Source organism: Notamacropus eugenii, chromosome 3 (genome assembly GCF_028372415.1).
Source record: "Notamacropus eugenii isolate mMacEug1 chromosome 3, mMacEug1.pri_v2, whole genome shotgun sequence".
NCBI classification, from domain to species: domain Eukaryota; kingdom Metazoa; phylum Chordata; class Mammalia; order Diprotodontia; family Macropodidae; genus Notamacropus; species Notamacropus eugenii.
In genome coordinates this window covers 434,281,726-434,309,723 of record NC_092874.1, presented here as the reverse complement: position 1 = coordinate 434,309,723, position 27,998 = coordinate 434,281,726, and the positions used below count along the sequence as shown (strand labels likewise).

The following is a 27,998-nucleotide window of genomic DNA, read 5'->3' as shown; positions in this document are numbered from 1 at the left end:
GCCCATGGTGGACTGTGCCCTGCCCCTGTGTGACATGATAGACATTTCCCAGCAACCTTCCGGGCTGTCTTGGGCTGGAGATTTGCTTCACTCTGTCATTCTGTGGGTTCTGCAGCTCCAGAATTAGTTTAGAGCCATTTTTTACAGGTATTTGGCTGGGCTTGGGGCCAGCACTCTACAAAGTATGTGCTGTTACTCTCGACAACTTGTACATTTAAAGGGATGTATGTCTGCATATATATACACAAGTACATATGTGTCTATATGTGTATGTGTGTATGTATGGAGAGAGAGAGAGAGAGAGAGAGATGGGTAGATGGATGGATAGACAGAAAGAAATAGCATATATGATAGCTATAAGGTTACTTAGAGGAAAGGCACATTACACATTTTAGTTCTTATGAAACTAGGGCCACTTTTCTTGAAATTCAGCTATTGTTGTTCAGTCATTTCATAGTTGTGTCCAATTCTTTGTGACCCCATTTGGGGTTTCTTGGCAAAGATACTGGAGTGGTTTGCCATTTCCTTCTCCAGTTCATTCTCCAGATGAGGAAATTGAAGCAAACAGGGTTGAATGACTTGCCCAAGGTGACACAGCTAGTGTGCAAGGCCAGATTTGAACTCAGGAAGATGAGTTTTTCGCTGCACCCACTGCTCCAACTAACTGCTCTTTTTTATCCTATTAGGTTGAATTCAGTAGCCTTTGCCTACATAACTCCTGTGTTCAGAGCACTCTGCTAGAACCAACAGAGATGGAATTATTAAATAAAATACTATTCCTGACCACAAGAATGGCACTCCCATACATTCCTTCTATGGTATAACCCAACTGTCTCCTTGCCATTTCTCCCACCATCCCCTATGTTAGCAGTGCACCCCCTCAACTCATCTCCACTTCTTGGAATCCCTTGTTCCTCAGCTCAAGTCCCACTTCCTATAAAAGGCCTTTCCTGATCACCATTCTCCCCAAATGCCATCTGCAGAAATTCTCCTGTATTTTCCGAACGTATATTTCATATACTTAAATAGGGTAGAGTAGGGAAAGTGTTGGCATAGGACTAAGAGGACCTCGGTTTAAATCCTGTCTCTGACAATCACTGTCTATATGACCTTTGGAAAGTCAATTAACTCAATATCTTCACCTCTAAAATGGGTGGGGGGGGAGGTTTGGGCTAGATGGTTACTAGGTACTCTTCCAGTTCTGTATCTATGATCCCATAGTGTTTCTCCCAATAAAATGTAAGTTCCCAGCCTAGAGGGCAGGAGTTATTTTGTTTTCATCATCCATCTCTAGCATCTAGCAAAGTACCTGGAACATGGGCATATGGAGAGGGACTGGACATGGGGTTTTATTGATATTGGGAACTCCCAGGTGAGGAAAGTCCTTCTACCAATGTACATAGGCACCTTCTCTGCATCTTCTAGTCTTAGAGATTTGTTTAGAGTTCTGAGAAGTTAGGTGACTTGCTCAGGGTCACACAAGTTAGCACGTATCAGCAGGCATTTAGTAAGTGCTTATTGATTAAAGAAGCATATAATGTAGTACAAAATAAAAAATGTGAAAAACAAGGCATGATAGACTGTAAGAAAGGGAACTGCAAAAGTAATGCTGTGTGATTTGGAGGGAAGGAAGAACTCTTCTAACTGGGAAAATCAAGGAAGGCTTCTTGTGGGAGATGGCATCATAACTAAGTCTTGAAGGATGATCACAATTTTAACAGGAGAAACTGGATCATAATGTGATGGGGCTCAAGGAGCTCATTCCAGACAGAGACACAAGGAACAGAGTGAACAAAACTAAATAGGAGCTATAGCTTATTTTATTCCCCAAATAGATTATTTCTGGTTCCAATGAGCATCCAAACAATTAACCAATTAACTTAATTGGTTAATTAGTTAAATTAATCAATGAAGTTAAGATTGTAATTCTGAAGCTCCAGAACCAGAAGGAACCTGAGAGACCTTGAGGAAACCGAAGATCAGAAGAATGAATCAGCTTGCCCAAATTCACACAATAAATGACAGAACCAAGATTTGAATCCAGAGCCTCTGCTTTCAGATTCAGTGCTATTTCCATTGCCTCTTGAGAGTTCAGTTTAAAAAAATCATCTGGCTCGTTGTCAACACACACTCAAATAACCACATCCCTTTACTTTCATGTAAGGACATTCTTTCATTTTTTTTTTCTGTCCAACTCTTTTCAGTGCGTGTAGGTCTCATAGCCAGAATATACAGGAACCTGGGGGTCAGGACTAGAACTGGAAACAGTAATAAAGGAGATGGTCAGTTTTTTTTAACCTCCCTGTACATGGTCCAGTTTGTTTTTTAGGGCTAAGACTCGTCTAATATCTCTGGGCTAGGGGCTGGGGGTAGGGAAGGGGCTGGCAGACTAACATTAATTGGAATCATTAAATAATTAATACAGAATGAGGCTAGGATCTGACTCCCAGGGAGACAGACATCGGGTGAAACTTTTCAACTAAGCCCAGACTCAGCTTTCTCAAAGAAGTTTCCCCCAGCCCAGTGCTGATTGTCACAATTTGGGGGAGGGGCTTGGCACTCTGAATGGGGCTCATGGGGCAAATCTGGAGGGGATTTGTTTCTCAGACAAATAGCCATTTGGTGCTATTTCTCTGGCACAATTTGGAGTGTGGTGTGTTTTCCGTAAATGAAACAAAGACTTCAGGCTCAAGGTTGTGTGGGGGGTAAAAAAGGGAGAACAAGCTGGTGGTCTTTTTTTGGTCAGATGACAAGAGTCACCTTTCTTCAAAGAGAACCAACAAGTGGGATAGGTATACAAGATGCTACTGAGTTTTTTGTATACTATTTGTTCAGAGGGATTATACACCCAACATCTCCTTACCCCTCACAGCCTGATATCCAAGCCAAAAGTCACCCTGGATCTCTGTGTCACTAGGCTTTTCTCAGGGGTCATTGGAGGTGGTGGTTATAGATAAGCAGGGGCTAGGCTAGAGGCTGCTCTTCTGTCTCACAATTCCTCACTCTCCACAGGCGCAGAGTCCTCGCCATCTCTGATGGGATTGAGCACATCGGTAACCTCCGCTGGGAGTTGGCACTCTGCCTCCTTGCTGCCTGGACCATTTGCTATTTCTGCATTTGGAAGGGGACCAAATCCACAGGGAAGGTAAGGGTTAGCACTTCAGGCACCCAGGTGTTTGCAGGGGTCAAGCTGGACTCATGTTTGGCCTCACCCCAGCAAGGACCATGAGCACCAAGAAAGATTTCCCTGCAGAGGGTCAGGCTGGAGTCTCCCTCACCCCTATGGACTTGGGAGCTCAGGGCTTAGTAGCCATCTCGAACCTCAGTTGGTGATCCTGCTGTCCTAGATCACAAGGGTATGACAAAAAGTAATGGATCTGAAGGATCTGGGTTCATTTTTTGGCTCCGGTATTTAATATTTATGCGACCTTAGATAAAGAGTTCCCAATCTTGGACTTTAGTTTCTTCATCTGTAAAATGACTTAGAGATGAGATCTCTTTAAGACTACATTGCAAAGAAAGTGTCAGCTTGCACTCATAGAAGGAATTTCCTCACTGAGAAGTCTCCCATGTCAATAAAATCCCAAATCCAATCTTTATTGTACACTCCAGGCTTTCATCAGTCAGCAAACAAACATTCACTAAGCACTTACTTAGCATGCTCTAGGCACTGGACTGGAAAGTTAAAACCACAATGACAACAACAACAACAAAAATGATCCCTGACCTCAGGTAACTCACATTCTAACAGAGGAGACAACATATAAATAGCTAGGTACATGACATATATTCAGAATAGATGGACGATAACATCAGAGAGGAAGTTATTATTAGTCAGAGGTCCAGGGAAGTCCTCTTGAAGGAAGTGGGTTTTGAGTTGAATTTGGAAGGAAGCCAGGAGAAGGGGAGTTGCTGAGATGAGTCAGTCAGTCAATGAGCATTTATTGAACACTTACTGCCTTGCCAGGCATTGTGCTAAGCACAGAGGATACAAAGACGGCAAAAGGCAACCTCTGATCTAAAGGACCTCACATGCTAATGGGAGAAAAATCATGCAACAAGTACATAGACAGAAGATATGGTCCAAATGGGAGGTACTGTGAGAAGGGAAGATATTTATTAGCAGTCATCATGGCAGCTATTGGTGTAGTGGCTGTAGCACTGGACCTAGAGTCAGGAAGACCAGGGTTTGAATTTTATCCTGACACTTATTAGCTGTATGACCTTGGACACGTTACTTAACCTCTACCTCAGTTTTCTTATCTGTAAAATGAAAATGATAATAGCACCTACCTCCCAGGGTTGTTGTAAAGATCAAAGTGCGATATTTGCAGAATATTTAGCACATCTTAAAATGCTGCTTAAAATGTTTGCTATAATACTGCAAGAAGGCTTCCTGCAGAAGATAGCATTTGAACTGAGTCTTGAAGGAAAACAGGAGGAACCTTCCTGGTGTGGAGGACAGTTAGTTCAAAGGCAGAGAAATAGGAGATGGAGTATCCTGTTTGAGGAAAGGTAGGGAGGTCAGTTTGGTTGAATTTAGAATCTGTGGTTGGAAATAAAATATAAGAAGGCTAGATAGATAGAAAGGAACCCAGTTATCAAGCTTATAAAGGCTTTAATTTATGTGTACGATCTTTCTCCTAACCAAAAGAGGCACCATGAGGGGAAAAAATATGAGGATGTCAGAGATGTTAAGGAGTGAAAGTAGTATAAGAATCAATCAATCAGAAAGTATTGATCCCTACTATGTGCTTAGTAGATCAACTGTAAGGTCCTTGAGGGCAGGGCGCTTTCCTTTTTTTTTCTCTTTGTATCCCTAGTACCTAACACAGTGACTGCCACAAAATAAATGCTTGCTAATTGAATGATTTTTTTGCCCTAATGTATTGACCATCATGTGTATAGAACTGTACTGAGTGCTATGAGAAATACACAGGGGTATAGGATGCTGTCCTTGCCCTCAGGATCTTACAGTTGAGATGGGGAAAGAAGACAAAGCTTCACAAAGCAGCTAAAGAATACATCAAGAACACATTGAGTCAGTTAAGGGAAGGGAATAAGGATTCATAAAACTCCTACTATATGCCAGGAACTATGCTAGTGCTTTACAATAATTATCTCACTTGGAGTGCTGAGTTCAAGGATTGTAGGACATAAAACTCGAAGGAATCTGAGATTGCCTTGGCTATTTTATAGCCGGTAAAACAGAAATTCAGACTTGCCCAAGGTCATGCAACCAATAGATATCAGAGTTGGAATACAAACCCAACCCCACAGACTCTCAACTCAATTTGTCTCTGTCTCTCTACAGCTCTGATCCAAAGAATGGAGTCTTTGTGGGCTAGAATTTCATGGAGGAGGTAGACATTGCATGACCACTTGTAAGATGTGATTTTCAAGTTTGCATTGGACTAGGAACGTGCTGAGGTCCTCCTCTGCCTCTGAGATTCTATGACTGTAGACTTTGAGGTGGACCTTGGAGGTTAGCTTGGGAGGACAGACTATGCAGGGTAAGTAACCTGATGATAGGTTCTGGGGTAGGAAGGAAAGAGCAATATTGGAGGGAGAGTTACACAACCAGTCTGGCCAGAGTTGAGATGGTTGGCTAGATGGTGTGGGGCCAGATTATGGTTGCCCTTAGAAACCAAATAAAGAATAAGAAGCTATTGAAGGAGTGTCAGAACATTAGGTTACGTAGTACCCTCAGAAATCTCAGGAAATGATAACAGAGCTAATATAACCCCTGTCCTCATGAAATTTACTGTCTACAAGGGGAAAGCAACAGGTAAAAAAAGACTTAAGGGGATGGGAGGAGAAGGGCAATGCGTCATAACACTTGTCTTCAAGTATTTGAAGATTTATCTTGTGGGACAGGGGACTAAATTTTTCTAGTTTCCTGAAAGTAGAATTAAGAGCATGGGTAGAAGTTGCAATGAGATAGATTCAGTCTCAACGTAAAGAAAAAATTCCAAGCAACTCCAGCTGTTCCAAAGTAGAGGGGGGTGTCTAGAGAAGCATCAGTGGTAGTCACTGAAGTAGCAGCAGCAGCATTAACAGTAGCAGCAGTAGTAACAACAGCAGTAACAACAATGGTAGCAGTTGCAGCAGCAGCAGCAGTCGTCGTTGTCATTGTCATCATCGGCATCATAGTAGTAATACTGAGTCATTCGCAAGCTTAGCCCAAAGAAAGTGAAGAAAGAAAAAAGATTCTGCCCTCACTTGAGCAGCTCCCTCCCCAAACCACTTTACATTTATCATTTGTGGCAGCTAGCTAGAATAATAGATAGATTCCAGGACTAAAAGTCAGGAAGGCCTGAGTTCAAACCCTGCCCTCAGCCCTTTCTTAGTTGTGTGACCATAGGCAAGTCACTTTATGCCTCTCAGTCTCAGTTTCCTCATCTGTAAAATGGGAAAAAATAATAGCACCTACTCCTTATTGTTGTGAGAATGAAAGGAGATAATCTACATAGTGTGCTTGGCAAACCTTAGAGTTCTTTGTACATGTTAGCTATTGTTATCTTCTGTATGTACTGATATCTATACATGTCAGTTCCCTTTTTAGAATGTAAGCTTCCTGAAGGCAGAGACTGTTTCACTTTTGTCTTTGTAGTCCAGTGCACAACACAGTACTAGCACATAGTAGGTGCTTAATAAATGCTTGTTGATGGATGGATGGATGGATTGATTCTCTGGAGGAGGGAGACAGAAATATGTGTACCTTAAACTCCCAGTGTAGATTTTCAGTTGATGAAAAATTTCAGAGAAATGGAAGGGCAACCAATGTCTAGACTCTGCTTATTATACTTTCAGTGATTTAAAGATGGTGCCCTTGCCTTCCCCTCCATCGCTAAAACCTCTCACCCATCCATGAGATGATGCATTCAGTCCTCCCTTCATCTTTCCCTGTAAGACTGATCTCTAAAAACTTTCTTCACTTCCCTTCTTTCCCTTGGCCCCTCTTCAAATTTCCTACATTCCTCTAAAGTGGCAGAATCCAGCACTGGGTTCAGATTTTTATTCAACAGTCTGTCCAGTACAGAAACAGATGGGGATATAGTAGCTTTGGGCTGAGTGTGTGAATGACTATTTGACCAAAGCCCAGACACCTTCAGGCAGCCTAATTACCAAGAAATATGGGCCTCACTGGTGAGTAATATGAGGCTACAGGAGGCAGGGCCATACCCAATGACTTAGAAAAGGTGGAAGAATGATTTCCTTGAAAGGCCTGGGCTGCCTTTCAAGCACAGAGTATCCTAAGAACATTCAGGAGGCCACAGTCCAAAGGAGGTGGGTCTTCTTCCTCAGATCAAAGTGTCTCTGACAAGCTTTCTGGCCTTTAAAACTGTATAGGTTTGTAGAGTGTTCCAACTGGAAAAGATCTTAGAGACTACCTAGGACAATCCCTCATCAGCTCTCATCGGGAATACTGCAGTAGGTTTCTCATTGGATTCTCAGCCTCAAGTCTTGTGTACCCCAATCCATCTTCCTCTCCACTGCCAAAGAGATTTTCCTAAAGTGCAAGTCTTCTAGGCTACCTACTCAGGAAACTCCAGTGGTTCTTTATTACTTATTGAGTCAAATATAAATCCCTCTGTTTGGCATCTAAAGTTTTTCACAACCTGGCCCCTTTCTCTGTCTTTCCTTACACTTTGCTCTTTCCTCAAATTCTATTAAATACACTCACCCAATTGCTGATTCTCACACCCAATTTTTCGTCTCCAGTCTCTATGCTTTTGCAACGATGGCCCCCCATACCTGGAATATTTATGACCACCCACCTCTCCCTCTAGCTTTGTAGGATACTTTTAAGACTGAACTGTAATCCTACCTTCTGCAGGAGGCCTTTCTCAGGTCCCTCAATCTTTAATTAATACTTTCCCCTCAGAAATTTCTTTCCACTTAAGCTCTATAACTATATCTATCTATAGTTATACACATGATAAATATATATGTGTGTGTGTGTGTATATGGAGAAAGATCTGTGATATAGATAGATAGATCTATATCTTGAATGTATCTAGTTATTTCCATGTTCTCTTGCTCATTAGAATGTGAGTTCTTTGAAGGTACCAACTAGTTTTGCCTTTATTTGTATATCAAGAACTTAGCACAATGTCTGGCACTTAGTAGGCTTTTAAATGCTCCTTGACTAATTAACCTGGACCAAACATTTTTAATTCATGGATGAGGAAGAGCCCAGGCCAAGGGAAGGGAAGGGACTTGTCCAAGGTCCCACAGCTAATTAAAATGTCAAAGACAGGACTTGAGGCTAGTTTTGCTGGCTCCCAATATGTTGCTTTATCATAAGCACTCACTGACTCCTTGGGGGCTCTTACTGGGTGGGGTGCATTCTGCTCATGGCCCTGGTGGGAGAAAGTCAGTGGGAAGACTGCTGTGTTTTTTGGAACTGAAACCCTTCTGTCTTAATTAGCTTCCCCTTGCATCCTGAGCAGCCAGCATTTGAGAGAGGAGATTGCTCCACTCCGTGCTCATCCATAACTCCTTGATGTGATGACTGTGAACCTGTTGTGTTGGACCCTTGCCAATTCTAAAGCCAAGAATGGTCTGCAAGTTTTATTTCTTGACCATTATCCCTCTACTAGATCTGCCAAGTCTACTGGACAGTGACAGAAGTTTTAAAATATAGACATCTACTCTGCTGCCAAAATCTCTGGTCCTTTTTGGAGGGTCCTGAGAAGTGCTAGACTCTCTAAGATCGCAGGTGTCAGGACTTCAAGGGACCTGAGAAGTCCTCTAATCAATCAGACAAGCAGTAAGCACTCCTTAATCATTTACTGTGTGCCAGACAGTATTCTAGGCTTTGGAGTTACCAAGCCAAAGAAAAGTCTGGTATCCTCAAGAATGATAAATTATCTCCCTTAAGGGAAGATAAATATATACTCAGACAGTTCAGACTTCTCCTTTTCCAGATGAGGAGACTGAGCCAGAAGAGGTAAGGAAGGTACCAATCTCAAATATCTCCATGATGGTGCCTGAAATTCTACCATTAGAATTGCATTTTAACAGGTTCCTACCTGTTAAAAATGCAAATATCCTTTAGTATGAATTAGCTTAGTCATGTCACAGATTTAGAGCTAAAAGATACCTTAATAGTTACCTATAGTTTAAACCCTTTATTTTATATATATTGTGACTGGAGACCAAATTGATTAAGCAAAGAAAAGTGGAGTGGATTGTTCTAGGTCACAGAGGCCAAAACTAAGATCCATGTAGTTCATGGTGTAATACTATAAAAGGAATGATAGATTGAGTCAAGGGCTCATATTTCAGCTTTGCTTCTTACTACCTGTGTCACCTGGGGCAGGTTACTTCTCCTCCTACTTCTTAATTACTTACCCTCACTAGTCCTTAATTACTTATCTATAACATGAGGGGCTTGACCTTTAAGGTCCCTTCCAGCCTTAAGCCTATGTTGTGACTTATCTAATTAGTACTAATTTCATTTAATAGGTAACTTCCAGAAAATGACATGCCTTACCTCAAAAGAATATATCTAAGATGGCTGGACTGTGATAAAGAGCAGAAGAGGTGTTTGAGGGTGGAGGATCATTTCTATGGGATCTCCAAAGGCCTGCCATGTATAAGTTAAGGTGACCTTGGTCCCTAAGAGTAAGAAAGGCATTTCAGCAGCTCTGGTGGGCAACAAAGTGAGGTATCTGGGAAATCTAAGAAACAATCTGATAGAGTATTATGGTTCTTCGTCCCATTCTAAGGAACCATTCTTTCACCTTCTCCAGGTCATTGAGTATGCATGGTTTTGCCTACAGCAGAGTCAGTGAGACCTATCCACATTTCTTGAAACTTTGGTCCAGCTTCTATAATAAAACTAACCCACCTTTCATAGTGTTTAAGGCATATAAGGGCCCTTTGTAGCCAACAATCCTTCTTTGGAATGGTATGGGGAGGTTAGTGTCATTGCCCGTTTTTCAGTGAAGGGAACTGAGGATCTTGGAGGGACTGTGACTCAGACTTTCTGATTCTAACCAATAGGATGCCTCTTTATAACAGAAAGTCTCTTCCTCAGGAAAAAAGGATCTAAATGGTGTCCAGACAAGCAACCATCAGAAATTAGTGACCGCAATGCCAGGGAAACTGAAGAAGGCCTGTTCAGAGAGTCACAGTCATAAACTGTGCTCCTCCACCCCTCCTTCAGCTGGTTCCTTTTCTTTCCTTTCTTCCTTTCCCTGGTTCCTTCCTCCTTGTCCTCCTGTCCTTCCTTCTTCATTCAATCTGAGTTATTTACAGATTTCTCCCACCTCTTCCCCTCCCCCATATCCTGGTTTCTAGGAAGGATGCTGTTCAGATAATTGTAACATCATCACCCCCTCACCCCTGTGCCTCTTTAAAGGAAGCTACAGGATAAGTTCTGATGCTGCACCTCACCCCTTCTCCAATGTTCTGGATCCATTCTTTTCTGAGCTCTGGGGCATCAGAAGCCCCAACCTAACAGTTACAAACAATGCTGAATAGATTTCTTTTCCTTGCTTTGTCAGAGCAGTTTCACTCATCTGAATCTTGTTGGTCATGATCTGTGGAACCTTTCTGCTTAGATTCCCTCAAGCTAGAACTGGACTTAGACTCAGCTTTCTCAGTCTCCCACTGAGAGAGTGATAAAGTCTTTTTCCAGCTAATCCAGGGATTCTTAACCTTTTTCGTATCTTGTATCTTTTACCTTGACAAATTGTGAAGGCTATGAATCTGTACTCAGAATAATGTTTTTAAATGACTGAAAGAAATGTTAGATTTCAATGAGAGATGAATAAAAACCAAGATGTAATTTTTCTCATCCAAGTTCATAGACAGCCTCCCCCCACTGAAAATCTATCCACAAACCCACGTTAAGAATCTCTGAGTAAAAGAGAATTGGGGGCAGGGAAAGGTAGAAATGGGGAGGGGGCAAGACTTCCCCCCGCCCAGGCCTGCCCCTTCTCCTAGTTGCTCCATTCATGTGTGCTCAGTGTGGGGAAGAAAACTGTTTATCAAACTGTCCCTTGTGTTCGATGCTGAAACATCAAGTTCGGAAAAACCAGTCCATACCTTTGGCCTCTTGCTCAATGGCTCCCTCCTCCCTCCCTTCCTTTTGGTCTGGGCCCCAGCTTGCGGCCAGTGGAGACTCTGTCAGGAGTCCCCCACAGAAAATTTATTCTTCAATAGCTGACCATAAAGCCCCTAATGGATTCAATGAGGCATAAAGAGGGAGTAATGAGGCAGCCGTAAAGAGAAAGGGAGAGATGTGTGAAAAGGAGAAATGGGCCCAGGAAAAGGAACTAAGCAGCAATGCTTCTCCCTCCTCAAGTATCTTTTGTTGTAGCTTGAAGTAAGAGGAAAGAATGGCCCTTCATGGTGAGACTTTAGCATTTGGTCCAAGATTGATCTCTGTATTCAAAGGAGGAAAGTAGAGCGTTCATGAGATGCATGCAGAGTCTCTGCTCCCCAAGCCCTTCTGTGTGAGGCTGGAGAGTGGGGAAGAGAAAGATTCCCCCCCCCTTCCCGGGGCAGGCCGAGCATTCCAGGCCATCTCTAAGCCGTTGGCTGAGGGGGTCTTTGTGTTGCTGTGGGGAGCGCTTTTCAGAGAATCGCAGTTTTGGGGGGGAGAGGATAGCGGTAAATTGTAACATTAAATCAAAAGAATTTAGTGTCTAATTCAGTCCTTTTTTTGGCCTTGAATGACAGAGGTTCACCTTTAGAAGGAACCCTGGCAGAGTCTGGTGAGTTAGGAAGAAGGGGAAGCTTCATGCCTCTGTAATACCGGTTTTAGAAAAGCACAATGCCACCCTGAAGTCAGAGCGACTGGCAAGGAGGAGGGGAAGGAGGAGGAATTGCCTTCTGAAAAGTCCTGTAAGGAGATTTGGCTCAGGCTGGGTGAGTGGAGATGTGGCCTAGTGGGAGCCTGGTACCTTCTGAAGAGGGTGAGGACTTCTGAACAGACAATGGCTGAGCTAGAAGAGAACTTAGAGACCCCCACCTTCTGTCACTTTACAGAAAAGGAAACTGAGGCACTGAGGCTCCACATGGTGAAGGGACTTACTCAAGGTCACACAATTAAATAGTCAAACAGTTCAGACTAGAAGCTGAGTTACCTGAATCCTAGTGAAGTGATCTTTCTACTTTCCATGTTTCTTCTCCAACTGTACTAGGGGTATACATGGACTAAGGGAAGGAGAGAGAGAGAGAGAGACAGAGAGACAGAGACAGAAACAGAGACAAATATAGAACTTACATTCTATTGAGGGAGGGCGCATATTCACAGAAAAGTAAATAAATTAGACATTCACAAAAATACATAGAGATTAGGGTGGAGAGTATACTAACAACTGTGGGAATAAAGAAAAACATCCTGAATGAGGGAGCCCTTAAAGCCGCGAAGTAACCTACAGATTTCAAAGGCAAAGGAGAGCACTCTAGGCATGGGGAGCAGGCAGATGAGGGTGATGAAAGATCAGGCATGGTGCACAGTACGTGGGACTGATGGAGTTAAGGCATACAGTGTGCATGGAGAAGGAATAATGTGCAATCTGCCTAGAAAGATGGGTTGGCATCCAACCATGAAGGACTTTAAATGCAAAACGTAGAAATTTGTGTTTGAACCTCAAGGCAAAGGGGAGCTACCAAAGCTTTTTGAATGGAGAAGTGACATGGTCAGACCTATACTTTAGAAAGACCAGCTGAACATTTGTGTGGAGGGGGAATGGCAGAAGGAAGAGACGGGATGCAGGCAGGCCAAGTATGGTATTATTGTAATAGTCCAGATGTGGAGTGGTGGGGGCCTGAAGTAGGCTGCTTGTAGTGTGAGTAGAGAGAAGGAGAAGGATACAAGAAATGGCAAGGCAGTGGAATTGATGAGATATGGCAAATGATTGGATGTGGGAGGTAAACATGAGTGAAGAGCTAAGCATATCTGCTGGGTTGTGAACCTCAGGGACTGAAAGGGTGGTAGTGCCCTCAAAAGAGATAGGGAGTTTAGGAGAAAGAATGAGTTTAGGGAGAGAGGTCATGAGTTCAGTTTCAGACATGTGGAGTTTGAGCTGCCTATGCAACATCCCATGGAAAGAGTCAAGTAGACAGTTGAAGGTTTAAAACTAAAATTCAAAAGAGAGATGAGGACTGGTTATATAGAATTAAGAGTCCTCTGCAGAGAGATCATATGGTCATAGTTCCAGAGCTAGAAAGGACTTTAGAGATCACATAGGGTTTCTTAATCTTTGATGTGTCATAGACCCTTTTGGTGGCCTCGTGACAACTAGGGACCACTTAATAGAATCATGTTTTTAAATTCATAAGATAAAATATATTGCATTACAAAGGAAACCAATTATATTGAGAAACAGTTATCAAAATATTTTTAATTGTTTATGGACTCCAAGTTAAGAACCACCAATAATCCAGCATCCTCATTTTACAGATGGGGAAACTGAGCTTCAGAGAGGCTGTGTCATGAACAGGGTCATAGTGGTAATAAATATCAGAGATAGATTTTAAACCCAAAACCTTTGTTTTTCACTATACCATGATTTATTATTCTTGCAATATTATTTATTAAATATTTATTGCATTGGGGAAAAATAAAATAATTCTAATCTAAGGCATAAACCCTGCCTTCAGAAAACTTATAGTCTTCCTGATGAGACAAGATATATACATATATATGTGTGTATGTGTATACATATACATGCACACATATGTGTATATATACTGTGATGTGTTTAGTACATTGTATACACATAAACACATGCATATCATGTACATGCGTGTGTATATGTGTTATATAGATGGTGTAAATAAATGCATATACGCATATATACATGTGGAACCATCCAAGGTGAGTGCTTGACTATGTGACCTAGACAGTGAGTTGTCTAAGTTGTCAAAGGAAAGAGAGATCACAGTGGGATGGAATAGTCTGAGAAGGTTTTATGAGTGAAGTAGCATTGCCAGATGGGTAGGGTTTAAAGAGGAAGAAAGTGGGTTTTCCAGAGCATGGGCTTAGTAACAACAAGGCTCGGGGGTTGAAAACATACAACATGTATGTGGGACAGTGGAGAACCTAGCATAGCTGGTCCATGTTGGGAGAGTAGTGAGAGATAGGGTGGGACACATGGGATGAAGTTTATGAAGATGACTTTCCATCTCTCATACCTCACATGAGTTCCAGTGTCAATTTTCCATTTTGAATACTGAATTCTGTTTGAAAGATCTGGGTTAATATTCTAGTTCCACAAAACTAGCCATATGACCTTTAGCAAAACTCTTTAATTTCTCCGAGCCTCCATTTCTTCATATATAAAGTGATGATAGTATATGTAGAATTATTGTGACAAAAGGACTTTGTAAGCAATAGTGAATTATATGAACAGGAACCATTATTTTAGTTTAATATATCCAAGATTTGGACTTTCTTTGTTTTGGGATATTCCTTCACCCAGCAAAATCACTCACAATATTAATTTGGATTAAATGGACAGAGGTGGGCTACATAATGACACAGTTTGGTGAATACAAATTTGGTTTTATGAGTGGATCCAAGAGATTCATGGAACTGAGATTAGGTTAGTATGAAATCTCTCCTGGAGGGCTAGAGTGGGCCTGTGCCATTCAAGATTTTTGTCACTGGTATGGAAAATATAGAACAAAGTGGCCAAAATTATAAATGACATAAAGCTGAGTGGAATACCCAGCTTTGAAAGACAGAATTAGGTGTGATGAAACTCTCAAGCAGCTAGAATAATAGAACAAAAGTGATAAGATAAAATGGAAAATGGAAAAATGTAACATCTTAAACTTTGGTTTAAACAATCAACTACCAAAGTGAAGGGTAGGGACTCTTTTGAATGGAATCCTGCTGTTTCATCCCATGTTCACTGAGCTGGGACTGTGGGGATACAAGGATCACGATTAGAAGAAGAATTTTTGCCTAAGTCAACAAATTGAAGCCTGAAATATTGTAGTTAGTGACTTAAAATATGGACAGAATACTTTGACTTAGAGAAGGCATGCCTGGGCTTGGCCTGTGGTCACCCACAGTTGATCCAAAAAATAGATACAGCAGAACACATTTATATCTCTTCTTTGACGCTATTAAAGATTTGAAACATGGTTGTGCTAGAGTACCAATGGGAGTTATGGGACTGATGCTTGGAGAATTTGTTGGTGATTATGCCATGAGAATGAGTGATGTGTCTTCTATGCCACAGTCAGAAACAGGAGTCAATGTAGAGGCAGTAGATCCAATATTCCCAGCCCAAATGAAGCGGATGAGAAGGTCTGAGATGGTTGTTGGTTGGTATCACAGTCATTCTGGCTTTGGCCATTGACTTTGTGGTGTAGATATCAGTACTCAGCAGAGGTTTGAAGCCCTGTCAGAAACAGCCATAGCAGTCACAGTGGATCCCGTTCAGTGTCAAAGGAAAGGTTGTTATTAATCCTTTCAGAGTGATCAGTGCTAATATGATTGTCTTGGGACACGAACCCAGACAAATGACTTCAAATTTGGGTCACTTAAACAAGCCATCTATTCAAACATTAACTCATGGACTGAATAAACATTATTACTCTATATCAATGATATAAAGAATGAGCTACCACCCCTTCCATTCACCTAAGTTCAGAATTCTGAAGTCATCTCTGACTCTTTCCTCTCCCTAAGTTCCCAAATCAATCAGTTGTCTAGTCCAGTCATTTATAACTCTTCCATCTGTCCCTTCTCTCTCCTATACAACTGCCATCCTAATACAGATTCTTATTACCTCTGACTTGCATGATTGGAATAGGCTTGTAATTAGTCTGGCTGCCTCCAGGCTCCCCTTCTTCCCATATATCTTGCAGCATCAGAGACATTGAGATTGAGAAGGGACCTCAGGAGCTATCCAGTCTAAGTGGTGCTTATACAAGAATTCCCTCTACTACCTATCCTCACATAGTCAATCATCTAACTTGTGCCTGAAAACTTCTAGTAAGAAAGAACAAAGCACATCCCAATAGTGCCTCTTCCACTTTTAGATATTTCTGGTTTCTCCGTTCAATTCAACAAGCATTTTTTAAGCTCCAAAAATGTGCAAGGCTTTGAGCCAGGCACTGGGAATTGTAGTATCAGTAATGATGACAGCTAGCATGTATATAATACTTTGTGGTTCACAGAGTGCTTTAAATACTACTTCATTTAAATCTCACAACAACCTTGGAAGAGCAGGCAATTATTATCCCCATTTTACAGGTGAGAAAACTGAGACAAACAGAGGTTAAATTATTTTCCCAGCATCACATGGCTAATTAGTATCTGAGGCAGTATTTGAAACCAGTTCTTCTCAATTCCAGATGTAATTCTCTTTCCACAGGACCCCCCTAGATGCCATACAGGATAAAAAATAGTCTCTGATCTCGAGTCCTCCTCCACTATAGGACAGACAACACCTGCAAAGATAATCAAATATGAGATAATTTGAGGCTGCAAGGAGTACCAATAACTAGTGGGGGAATAAGTTCTTGGGCATTTGGTTTACCCAGGTGTGATCATACCTGGAAGCCAGAGAACAAATATAATTCATTTCCATTCAATTCATTTTGTCAAATTAGTTTCCTTTCACTCCCTCCCTTTTCCAATGCACCTTTGACTAAAAAAATCTCCCTAAAGTACAGGTCTCACCATGCTACTCCTCTGCTTAAAAACTTTTGATGGCTCCCTCTTGTCTCTGGGATGCAAATGCAAACTCTGCAGCCTGGTATTTCTAGCTCCTCATAGTCAAACGCTCCAAATTTAGTTCTTCTTTCCTGTCTTCCAGCTCATTTCCATCCCTTTATAAAGACTAGATTGTGTTCCTCCAGATCTCTGCTTCTGAATCCTTATCTTTCTTACCTCTGGTTTTTGACTTTGTTTTGTGTTTTTTCTTGCTTAGAATATTACTCCCTACATGGAATGCCCTCCTCACTTCTCTCCATCTATTACATCCTACTAATCCTTCAAGTCTCTGGGAAATTCCCACTGTCACCATGAAGCTTACCATAACTAATTCAGTTCATGCTGATTCTTCCCTGAATCCTTACATTTACTGCTAACTCTTTACTGTCCAGTGCTCAGCTCTTCTTTCATTGTTTCATGCATCAACCTTGTCTTGCCAGATAGACTAGCAACTGTTTTAAATATAGAGGTTCCTCTAGTTGACACTTTTAAATTTCCAAGGTTCCTAGGATGATGATGATGATGATGATGATGATGATGATGATGATAAGAGAAAGAATACACAGTTTTAAGTTTTCCAAAGCACTTTCCTTAAAATAAACCCATCAAATAAGTACTGTATGTATCATTATCACCAATTTTTACAAATGAGGAAATGGAAGCTTGGAGGGATTAAGCGACGCAGCCACGGAGCTAATAAAATACCAGAGAGAGGATTTGAAGCCAGGTATTCTGATTTCCAAGTCCAGACTATTTACTTCATGCTATAGACAGGAAAGGGTTGAGGGCCATTCATCTTCTTCCACAATATTGTTTGTACTGTCATAGATATTTGCTTCATTGGACAGCTCCATCCTTTACTCTAACTTCCCTGCACACCCTCCTACTCCCATCTGGTCTGTAGTGAGTAAGGATCCCTTTTAGAGTACTGTGGAAATATTAAGCTAGAAAATAATTCATTCTAAATCATAATTATAATTGAAAGTCACGTACCAAAACTTGCTGAATTTCATGACTGTGTGTGTACTGATCCGCCTAATGAAAAGCAAGCATTAATTAGGTAATGACACTAATAAAAATCCAGAGAGAGGCCTTTTCAGGTCTCTGGCAGGATGCTATAGGAAAGTGTCTTGCACATAATTGGTGCTTAATAAATGTTTATTGAATGAACAAAATGAAAAAGTAGGCTTATAAACCTGGCTCTGGAGCTTACTTAGCTCTGAAACCCTGGGTAAGTGATTTGGTTCCTCTGAGCCTCAGTTTCCTTCCATATCAAATGGGAATAAAAATACTTAAATGACTTGCCTAATAGAGGTGTTCTGAGGAAAGTACTTTGTCAACCTTAAGTTGCTATTGAGGCAGGGATTTCTATTTCCCAATTTCTAGTGCCTTCTATCAGCCACTGCCATCATCACCTCTTAATTAAAAGTAGTAGAAGACTTTTCAGCTCAAGAAAATCCATTTACTGACCTGAATTCAGGAAGAGGGAAATAGAAATCCTCTCAGAGTCTGAAGCTCTGTCCGAATATCTCAGAACTCTGACCTTTATCAAATCAATTGCTGGACTGTTGATAAGATCAGAAATGATTAATTCCATTAGGTCCCGAGGCCATAAACTGTAAACTGAACATATTGAAAGCTCACTAAACCCTAGGCTACTGGGCCAGATGGACCAAGGATCTGACTCTTTATGAACAGCCTAGGTTTCCGTAAAAATAATAGCTGACATTTTAGTATTTAAGGTTTTCAAAGAACTTTGTTCACAAAATACTAGTGAGCTAGGTAGTAGGTATTGATATTGACTCCAAGTCCAGTGTTCTGTCCCATGCTGCCTTATATCACCTTAACACCTTACCTTTGGTTAAGATGTTAGTTTATTATGAGATGTGTTCACACTCTTTGTCCCATTTTATAGATAAGGAAACTGAGGCCCAGAGAGTGACTTATCTGTCACCCACTAAGGCAGGACCAAAGTAACCCTAGAAACAAAGTCCACTAACTCCCAGTTGAGGCCTACTTCCATTCTTGCTCTATCTCTCTCTTTTGGGATAGTTAAGAAGATCCCACGGGGCTATCACAATCACCCCACATGCTCTTTTAAGGCAGAGCCATGACTGAACCCCAAATATATACCAGTGTCATTAGTTAGAAGTCCCAGCTGACTCCAAAACCTTGGGTTGTTGTCTTTGAAGAAGAGCTGTTGTAATGAAGGTAATCCAGCAGGGCAGGAAATAGAATATGATAATTTGTGCAAAACCTTTGGTAAATTTCAAGGTACTGTATTATTGAATGTTAGCTATTACTCATATCAACAAAAATACTATTTGTAAAGCACTCAGAGGTCTGCAAAGCACTCTGAACATATTAGCTCATTAGACCTTCAAACAGTGAAGTGAAGTGGGCGCTATTATGTCTATTTCACAAGTTAGGGAACTGAAGCTTTGTCCTCAATGAAGCCCAGTGACATGATACCTGGAAAGTCATTGCTAAGCTCCAAAACTCTAAAGAAATTGCAAAGATTTTTAGTAGGCTTTTTGTAAGAGATAGTGATTTCATTGGTGCAGGGGCACCTGCTCTGTGGCTTACAGCCTCAAGCGTTGCCAGGGACACTCAGGGAGACTAGTGACTTGCCATGGTCAGAATATGTGAGAGATAGGCCTTCTCCCCAGGTCTTCCCGACCCTTTGGCTAGCTCTCTAGCCACTACTCTAGGCTGCTGCATACTGTGGTTAGTCTTGTTGGTATCATTTTTTATTTTATTGTTGTGCAGTTACTTCAGTCACGTTTGACTCTCCAGGACCCCATTTGGGGTTTTCTCGGCAAAGATACTGGGATAGTTTTGCCATTTCCTTCTCCGGCTCATTTTACAGATGAGGAAACTGAGGCAAACAGGGTGAAGTGACTCGCCCAGGGTCACAAAGCTAGTAAGTGCCTGAGGCCAGATTTAAAGTCAAGTCTTCTTGACTCCATGCCCAGCATTCTATCCCCTGTGCCACCTTGCTGCCATCATTTTTATTTAGAGCCATTTAATTATAGCCTACCCCTGGTTTCTTTTGTGGCCTTGAATGCAAAGGAGATGGCTAAGGGCCAGGCCTCATCTTTGGAGCCTGGTGGACTCCCATGGCACAGCTTGCTACACTGACTATAATAGTGGCTTCAGCACTGTGCAAAGGCCTGTTATGGGTCATGGAAGTACCCTGTGTGTACCCAGGGACATCAGTCTGTTGGCAACTGGATACCTGCTAGCTACTCCTATCCCTGGGCATGTGATCATGTGATGGAGCAGAGCACACTGACCTGTTCTGTGACTTTCCATCTTTGCCACAGAATGTATGCAGCAGCTGGGGGGCAACCAGGGTTCTCTAATATGGGAGGGGGCTCATTTCCTCAAGGACCTTATCATCTAGCTGGGAAAACCATAGATCACATAACCTTATCTGTATGCCTGTGTTATCTTCCCTCCTGGATCCTGAGGGTCTTGAGGAGGACAGAGATCAGTAATTGTGAATCCTTGTATCTCATCTAGTGGTACAAAGCATGCTCCACAAATAGAAGGCATCTTAAAGTGTTTGTTGAATGAATGACCAAAGGATCTGAAAAATAACTACTCTCACAGTATGTGTCAAGTGAACAAAGAGATGAATCTTGCTAATGTTTATCAGCTTAAGGTTTCCAAAGCATTTGATAGACCTTAACTCATTTGAGCCTCACTATAGCTTAGTGAAGTGAGTACTACAAATTATTATTGTCATGCCCATTTTATAGAAGAGGATGGTGAAGACAAGGAATGTCAAGTAAGTTGTCCATTATCCAATAGCTAGTAAGCATAGGAGGCAGGATTTGAATCCTGGTTTCTCCAGACTCCACTCTGCTACACCGCCAAACTAATGGGTCTGGCAATAAGGCCTGAGGAGTTAGTTCCTTATGGTAAGATGGGTCAGGAAAAGCTTTAAGAAGGAGTTAGAACTTAAACTAAAATAGGTAGAATGTAAAGAGTTGAAGAGGAATGCCCAAGGCTTTCCTATCTCAATAATTTGGAAAGGACATGGAAAACTGCCTGACTACTATTGGCTCAGACTGAGATGGTTAATAATGCTGACACCTGGAGGATATATCAAGATCTGGCTGAACAATAGATGAAGGGAGTCCAGGTGTGGTTTGAAGGTGGGAATGGTGAGGAGAGAGAGACAGAGTAGACAGAGGAGGAGGAAAAGCAGAAAAGAAGAGAGAGGAAGAAAAGAGGAGAGGAGACTGAGAAGAAAATAGAAAAAAGACTAAGATAGGAAAGGAAAGATGAATGGGGGAAAGGAAAATGAGTGAGAGGGAGAGAAGAGATGAGAAGAGAGAAAGAAAGAGGGAGTCAAGGGAGATGGACAGACAGAAATAGAGACAGAGAGAGACACAGAGACACGGAGACGCAGAAACTCAGAGACAGATACAGAGACAGAGAGATTTTTAGGAACTGAGCGCCAGTTGAAAAAGGTAGCTTTTCTTAGTCATTTCAGTCATGTCTAAGAGTTGGTTCAATTTTGACATCTGAGACCAGAAGAACCAGGATTGGAAGGTCAATCTGTCTGTAGGAAAGAATCAGAAAACATATTGAAAGCTTCCTCCATGACGCAAAGAGTTTAGGTCAAGTTCTGGCATGAGTTAAGATTAGAGACAAGGTGAAATTAAGAGGATTATTCTGCATTCTCAGACTGAGAATGATCTAAATTTCATCTGTATGTTTGACCGTTTGAAAGATTCAGCAGGGCCACAAGTTTTGAAAATGGACATGCTATAAAACAAAGTAGGAACTGTAGACTTGAACCCCAAAAGCCAATGGCTTTATCTAATCTGAACCACTCATACCTGCCTAATGAAATAGCTTCTCTCCATGTCCATAGAAATAAATTAGGCAAATGACCTAATGTGTGTGTATCTGTGTGTGTGGGCGAGGTAGAGAATGATCTGGATTTGAGTGGCTGACTGGATAGAGGCAACTGGAATTGAAGGAAGAGAAATTTTATCAACCAAACAGAACAAATCTGGGTTCTATAACTATTCTGTGTATCTACAAGTATATACTTGTGTAACCGTGCAAAGAGTAACCCCTCCTTCTCCCTTCTCTCCTTCCAAGACTCCTTTTCTTAGGTCACTCCAAGTCTCACCCCCCAGCCCCAAACCAGGAGATTTCCTTGGCCAAGAGATGACCCAAAACTCAAAATCCTAGTAATCTATGATGGTTCAGGCACTTTCTCCTGACTGCAAAGGAGCAAGATCCTGTCTCTCTCCTCTTAACTCCTATCCCATACTTCTAGCAAGCTGTTGTACTTGAACATAGTGTTTGCTATTATCAAACTTCATATTGTTGATAATACATAGGAGTTGTTTAGAGAGGGTTGTTGGATGAGTATTTGAAGGATTAGAACCAGAACAAGACGCCTTCAAGTATCTTTTTGAAGAGAAGTGATTCCAGAGCTAGATCCTCAAGATATGTCCTTGACATGGAGCCTGAGTAGGGGCTTCATCTCCTTAACTGCTGGCAGCAAAGGCATAAATCTAACATGCCATTACACACATGTTCTCATTTTGTTTTTTGACAGAAATACATGATCCTTTATTTGTGTTCTTAGATTACTTTATAAAAGAGGTGAAAAAAATTCCATTCACACTTTTTCTTGGGTTTGGGGTTGAAAATTTTTTCCTTTAATCTTTGGGGCAGGGACTGGGAGAGAGAATAAATGGTATCTATAGTTTATAAGCTAAATTCAGGCAATGCCTTGCAATAGTGGAAAACTCTCTGGCTCTGGAGTCAGGGGATCTGGGTTCAAATTCCAACACTGAAGCTTACCACCTTTGTGAACTTGGTCAAATTCCTTACCCTCCCCCTGGGCCTCAGTTTTCTTATCTACTAAATGAGATGGGCTGGACTAGGTGGCCTCTGAGGTCCCATTTAGATTTAATCCCATAATTCTATGAATCCATGGTCCTTTGACCCTAATTACTTTCCCTCACATATAATATCAGCTCCTAGATACAGAACTCTACCTTGAGTATTTCCGTTTTGGTGGGTTTGCTCAAAGGAGAATAAAACAGTCTGAGATGCCGCCCTTATCTTTCAGCTTTTTATAGTAAGAAACTGAAAAATCCCTTAATGGGGGCTTATGGCTTGGCAGTGCCCAATGATTCCATGGAGATATCAATTTCATATTCCAAAGAGAGATGGATGGTTGTTTCAGAGCATCATCAAGATTACCAGACACGATTTGAAACCCATAGATGAGAGCCCAGCACACTGGAATGGAAGATATCCATCGATGACCATCAAGCTGATTCTTGCTCCTGAGCTGTTTCTATTTTTAGCCACTTTAACGAGAGAGTGCAGCAAAAAATCAATAGGCTTTGATGTGCAAACAAAGGCTGGTTCAGCCATTGAAATCAAATACAATGCTGCATCAACCATTTTTCAACGTAACAACTGAGACTGTAATGTTTAGGATCTAGTCAAAGACATGGATGGATACACCTTAATTATTTTGCTTTGCAGGTTGAAGTGATGTTAAAGTTAGTCAACTAAATTCTCAGTACTTCCCTCTATCTATCCCACAGTGTTTTCATTAAGAATATCTGGTCCAGTGAACACAGAAATCTCTCCAAAATTAAGACCCTGGTAGCCATATATAAACATTTTCAAGTATACTCTGCCTTAAAATAGAAATGAATAACAATACTTCCATAAATTCTGTTATCCCTATGACTTGCACTTGAACTTAGGAAGATTTGGGTTCAAATCCTACACCCAACATAGTAAGTGATCATAAGCAATTCACATAATATCAATGAGCCTCAATCTTCTAATCTATAAAATAATTAATGATACCTGTAGGCATGCATGACACAATAGATAGAATTGGCCTCCAAGTCAAGAAGAATTACGTTTAAACCCTGCTTCTAACACATATAAGCTATGTGACCCTGGATAAGTTGAACCTCTCAATGCTCTACACAGCTTTCTAAGAACACAAGTTGCTACAAATGTGACAACCTATAACGGTATACAGTTTCCTCACCTGGAGTTCCTTATGGACATAAACTTTCAGGTTAAGTCTCTATCTTATCCTACCCTTAAATCTGTTGTGCCTACACAAGAGGTTGTTGCAAGGACCAACACAAGGAAATTCTTGTTTATAAATACATCATAATCTAGCAGATAGAGTCTATACCTGGAGTCAACATGACCAGGGTTCAAATCTTGCCTTTGGCCTTGGCTAACTAGGTGACAACGAGCAACTCTTGTAGTCTTTACTAGCCTTAATTCTTTCAAATACAAAATACGGATAATAAGACCTATAGAAGCTACCTCTTAGAATTGGAGATGCTTATAAAATGCTATATAGATGTCAGCTGTCGGCACTGTTCACTTCTCTGTCAAATTCTTTAGAAGACCTGACTCTTCTTCCTAGCTCCATCCTTTCTCCATCTCTCACAATATGGCTTCAATCCCTGCATCCAACTGAAACATCAGTTTCAAGGTCACCAGTAGCTTCTTAATCACCAAATTTAACACTCTCTTTTCAGACCTCATTCTCCACAAACTCTCTACAACAATGGATGTGAATGACGGCCATTGTCTCCTTCTTTGGATATTATGACACTACCATCTCCTACTTCTCCTTCATCTTTGGCTCTGCCTTCTCTATTTCCTCTGATGGAACTTCTTTCCTCTCTTCTAAATTTTAGCATTAGAAGTATTTTGTTATTTTCAGCTGTTTATTTTCTCCCTTGCTGATATCCATCATTTCAACTATAGGATTGAAACCAAAATCTCTGTTTTGAGTTGCAGTTTCATCTCTGTAAGCATCTTCACCTGGATATCCTGTAATAAACTTTCATTTGAAATATGTCCAAATATATTATCTGCATCCTCAACATATTCCTTCTCCTTACTGACCAATTCTTGTTGAAGTCACCAGAATCCTTCCAATACTTGTATTGAAGTTTCAGAATCATCTCTTGACCTCTCCTCTTCCTTCCATCCAAAGTATCCAGTAGTCAGTCACTAAGTCCTGCTGATGTCACCTCCACCTATCTCCCTCTCTCCATTGTCACTGATAAAGTCCTAATTCAGGTCCTTTCCATTAAAGGATGATTGGAATTACTGTCTTTTAACTGATCTTTTCATTTCTAATCTCTCCTCACCTTTGCCTCCACTCTGGATATTTCTTGCATTTGTTTTTTTGTCTACACATTGTGTTCATAACTAGAATATAATCATCTTGATTTCAGAGACTCTTTCTTGAATCTCTGTGTATCCCTAGTGCTTACTGCAGTGCCTAGAATGTTATATATCTTGTAATTGCTTCTTGATGGACTGACCAACCTTTCTCTAAGTTTCACGCTGCCGCCATATTGGTGTCCATAAAGCCCTGTTCTGATCCCATACATTCATGCCCAGAAATCTGGGCATACTCTATTTACCTACCAAATAAAGCCCAAATTTCTTAGCTAATATTCAAAGTTCTCCAAAAATTACCCCTCAGTCTATTAGTCCTATTACTTTCTTGTCCCCTATAGTCAAGGAAGATCAAGTTAAGTCAATAAGCATTTATTGAGTGACTGTTATATACAGCCTGCACCCTATTGCCTCTATCTCTTTACTCATGCTGTTCTTTCTAATTGAAATGCCTTTCTCCTAGTCATGCCTACCCATCCTTCAAGATCCAACTCAGATGTCACTGCTTCAATATGACCATCACCAAGCCCTTCAGACAGAAGTAGCCTCTTCTGGACTTATTCTGCTCACACATATTTCTATATGATTTATGGGCAAGAGAAGCAACAGAATTTTATAGATAGAGAGTTAGACATGGAGTCAGGAGATCTAGTTTTAAATGCCAACTTAAACACTCACTATGGCAAGTCACTTAATCCCTCAGAGCCTCAGTTTTCTCATCTATAAAATAGAAATAATACTTGTCCCACTGACCTTAAAAACCTTGAAGCACAACTTAAATGTGAGTTATTTATATCCATTTCTCCTTCTAAAATATTATCACAGTAGAAAGAGGTACCATCACGTATCAGAGTGTTGGACTTGGAGTTAAGAAGACCTGAGTTCAAATTTTACTTTGGTTTCTAACTGTATGACCTTAGCAAGTTCCTTAATTTCTCTGAGCTTCAGGCAATTCTTGGAGACTGTTGATTACTATGGGATGTGATCTACATTAGTGGATGGAGTGAAATCACATACATGTGACCAAGTTAAAGATAGAGATGGATACTCCTTAACTACCTTGTTTGTCTTGCAGGTTACAGTGACATTTAAAACTTCCCCATCTAACTTCCCCATTGTTGTTCAGTCAATTTTTCAATCGTGTCCAACTTTTTATGAACCCGTTTTGGGTTTTCTTGGCAAAAATACTGGAGGGATTTGCTGTTTCTTTCTCTAGCTTATTTTACAAATGAGGGAGGAACTGAGGTAACAAGGTTAAGTGACTTGCTCAGCAACATACAGTTTAATAAGTATCTGAGGCTGGATTTGAACACAGGTCTTCCTGACTCCAGGCCCAGCCCTCTATCCACTGTAAACAACTTTCCTCCAAAATTCTCAGTTTTTCCCTCCATTTGTCCCACACTGTTACCATTAAAAAAAGTCTGTAACCTAGTGAACACGGAAGTCTTGATGGATGAACGGTAAACTCACGAAGTAGAAGACTCCTCTTAACTTGAAGCACAGGAATGGAATAGAGGTAGGAAGGGTAATAATAAATACATAATATATAGGTTAAAATATGTTTTTAAATGTATGTGGTATTTTGATGTTTATAAAGCACTTTAGGAGTGATTCAGCAAATGATTAGAAAAGGGATGGATTTATGTAGTAGTATAAATGTTGACTTTTACTAGTGCTCCCCTAGGCTTACAATTCTTTTCTTTACTCCTTTTCCTGAGTTTGTTGCCCCTCACCTCCATCTCCAGACTCTTTTCCCCTTCTCATAGGAAGGTGGCAACAGACACTAGAATGGCTGCTTTTTGAGGTTAGAGACCTTTGCCTTTTTGTCTTTGTATCTCCAATGCCCTGATTCAGTACCTGGAACCTAGTAGAGACATAAATGTTAAACCCCCAACTTTTCCACATTTAGGAGAGCATAGTCCATGTCAAATTAAACTACCCTGAACATGCTCCTTCCAGGCTCCAATCCTAGGTTCTTAAACTGTGCTTTAGAAAGAAAGACTATCTTCCCCAGGGATGTAATTATTGCTTTAACAACTTTCAGCCTTCCCAGCTTTGCTGAAGTTCTCCAGAGGCCATCTGTGCTAAACTCTAGCCTCCAGAGATCCATTTGAATCCATCTCAACAAGCATCTATTAAGCATCTATTTTATTAGGTCCTGGCAGACACAGAAGATGGAAAGACAAAACAGAAAAAAATCCCCTGCCCTGGAGGAGCTTATATTCCTCCAGGGAAATACAAGTAAAATGGGTAGATGCTTGATAACGTCAAGTGGGAAAAGGCACTGATAACTAAAGAGATCAGGGAGACTTGCTGAAAAGAGCAGCACGAGATCTGAGCCTTGAAAACTAAAATTCTATCAGATGGAGTTAAGGAGATAATGCTTTCCTGGCAAGGGGAAAAACCTGTATGAAAGTGTGTAAATAGAGGTGGACTGCTGAGTTCAGGGAGGAGCAAATAGGCCAATATGGCTTAAAAATAGGATTCATGAAGGAGAGTGATGTAAAATAAGCCTATGGAAGTAGTCTGGAGTCAGATTAGGAAGGGTATTAAATACAAACATAGAGGAAGAATCACTGAAAGTTGTGGGGCAGAGAAGTGACATGGTCAGATTTAGACCTTAGGAAGATTATTTTTGAGGTTGTCTAGAACAGTAATCTCCAATCTGGAGGTTATATCATGATCCCAAAGGGTTAGGGTAATATGCCTTTCTCCCTTTGCCAACAAGGCACAGGGCTTGTCTCCAACCCAACTCTGTCATCTCTTCATGCATTCAGCCCCTTCCTGCTACTGGCCTCCACCAGAGGTAGGTTGTTACAATTTGGAATAGGGCACCAGCTACAGCTGGTCAAAATCCCCATTTTTCCAGAGTCATGCCACCCTCCTCCTGGCACCCTAAGTCACTTTGTAGGTATGGTAGGTGCTCTGAAGAGGGGCACCCTCTGCACTCCAGTGCAGTAGCCACTGAATATTTATTTTTATGGGACAGAATGGTTCACATAGAATGAGTTGGGATTTACTTTATTTCTTTACATTATTTCCCCTCCTACATATGTTCCTTTTCTGAAATTCTGTTTTTATCAAG

At 41.0% G+C, this 27,998-nt stretch overlaps 1 protein-coding gene and 1 pseudogene across 2 annotated transcripts in view; both read left to right on the top strand.

Annotated features, from left to right (window-relative positions):
* SLC6A11 (solute carrier family 6 member 11) overlaps window positions 1–27,998 on the top strand; it is a 173,976-nt gene that overhangs the window by 61,923 nt on the left and 84,055 nt on the right. For both annotated transcript variants that reach the window (XM_072598488.1, XM_072598487.1), the window contains exon 5: window positions 3,013–3,145. In XM_072598488.1, coding sequence (XP_072454589.1) covers window positions 3,013–3,145 — 133 coding nt within the window. The remainder of the gene's footprint in view (window positions 1–3,012; window positions 3,146–27,998) is intronic.
* LOC140497483 (26S proteasome non-ATPase regulatory subunit 14 pseudogene) lies at window positions 14,970–16,651 on the top strand (annotated as a pseudogene).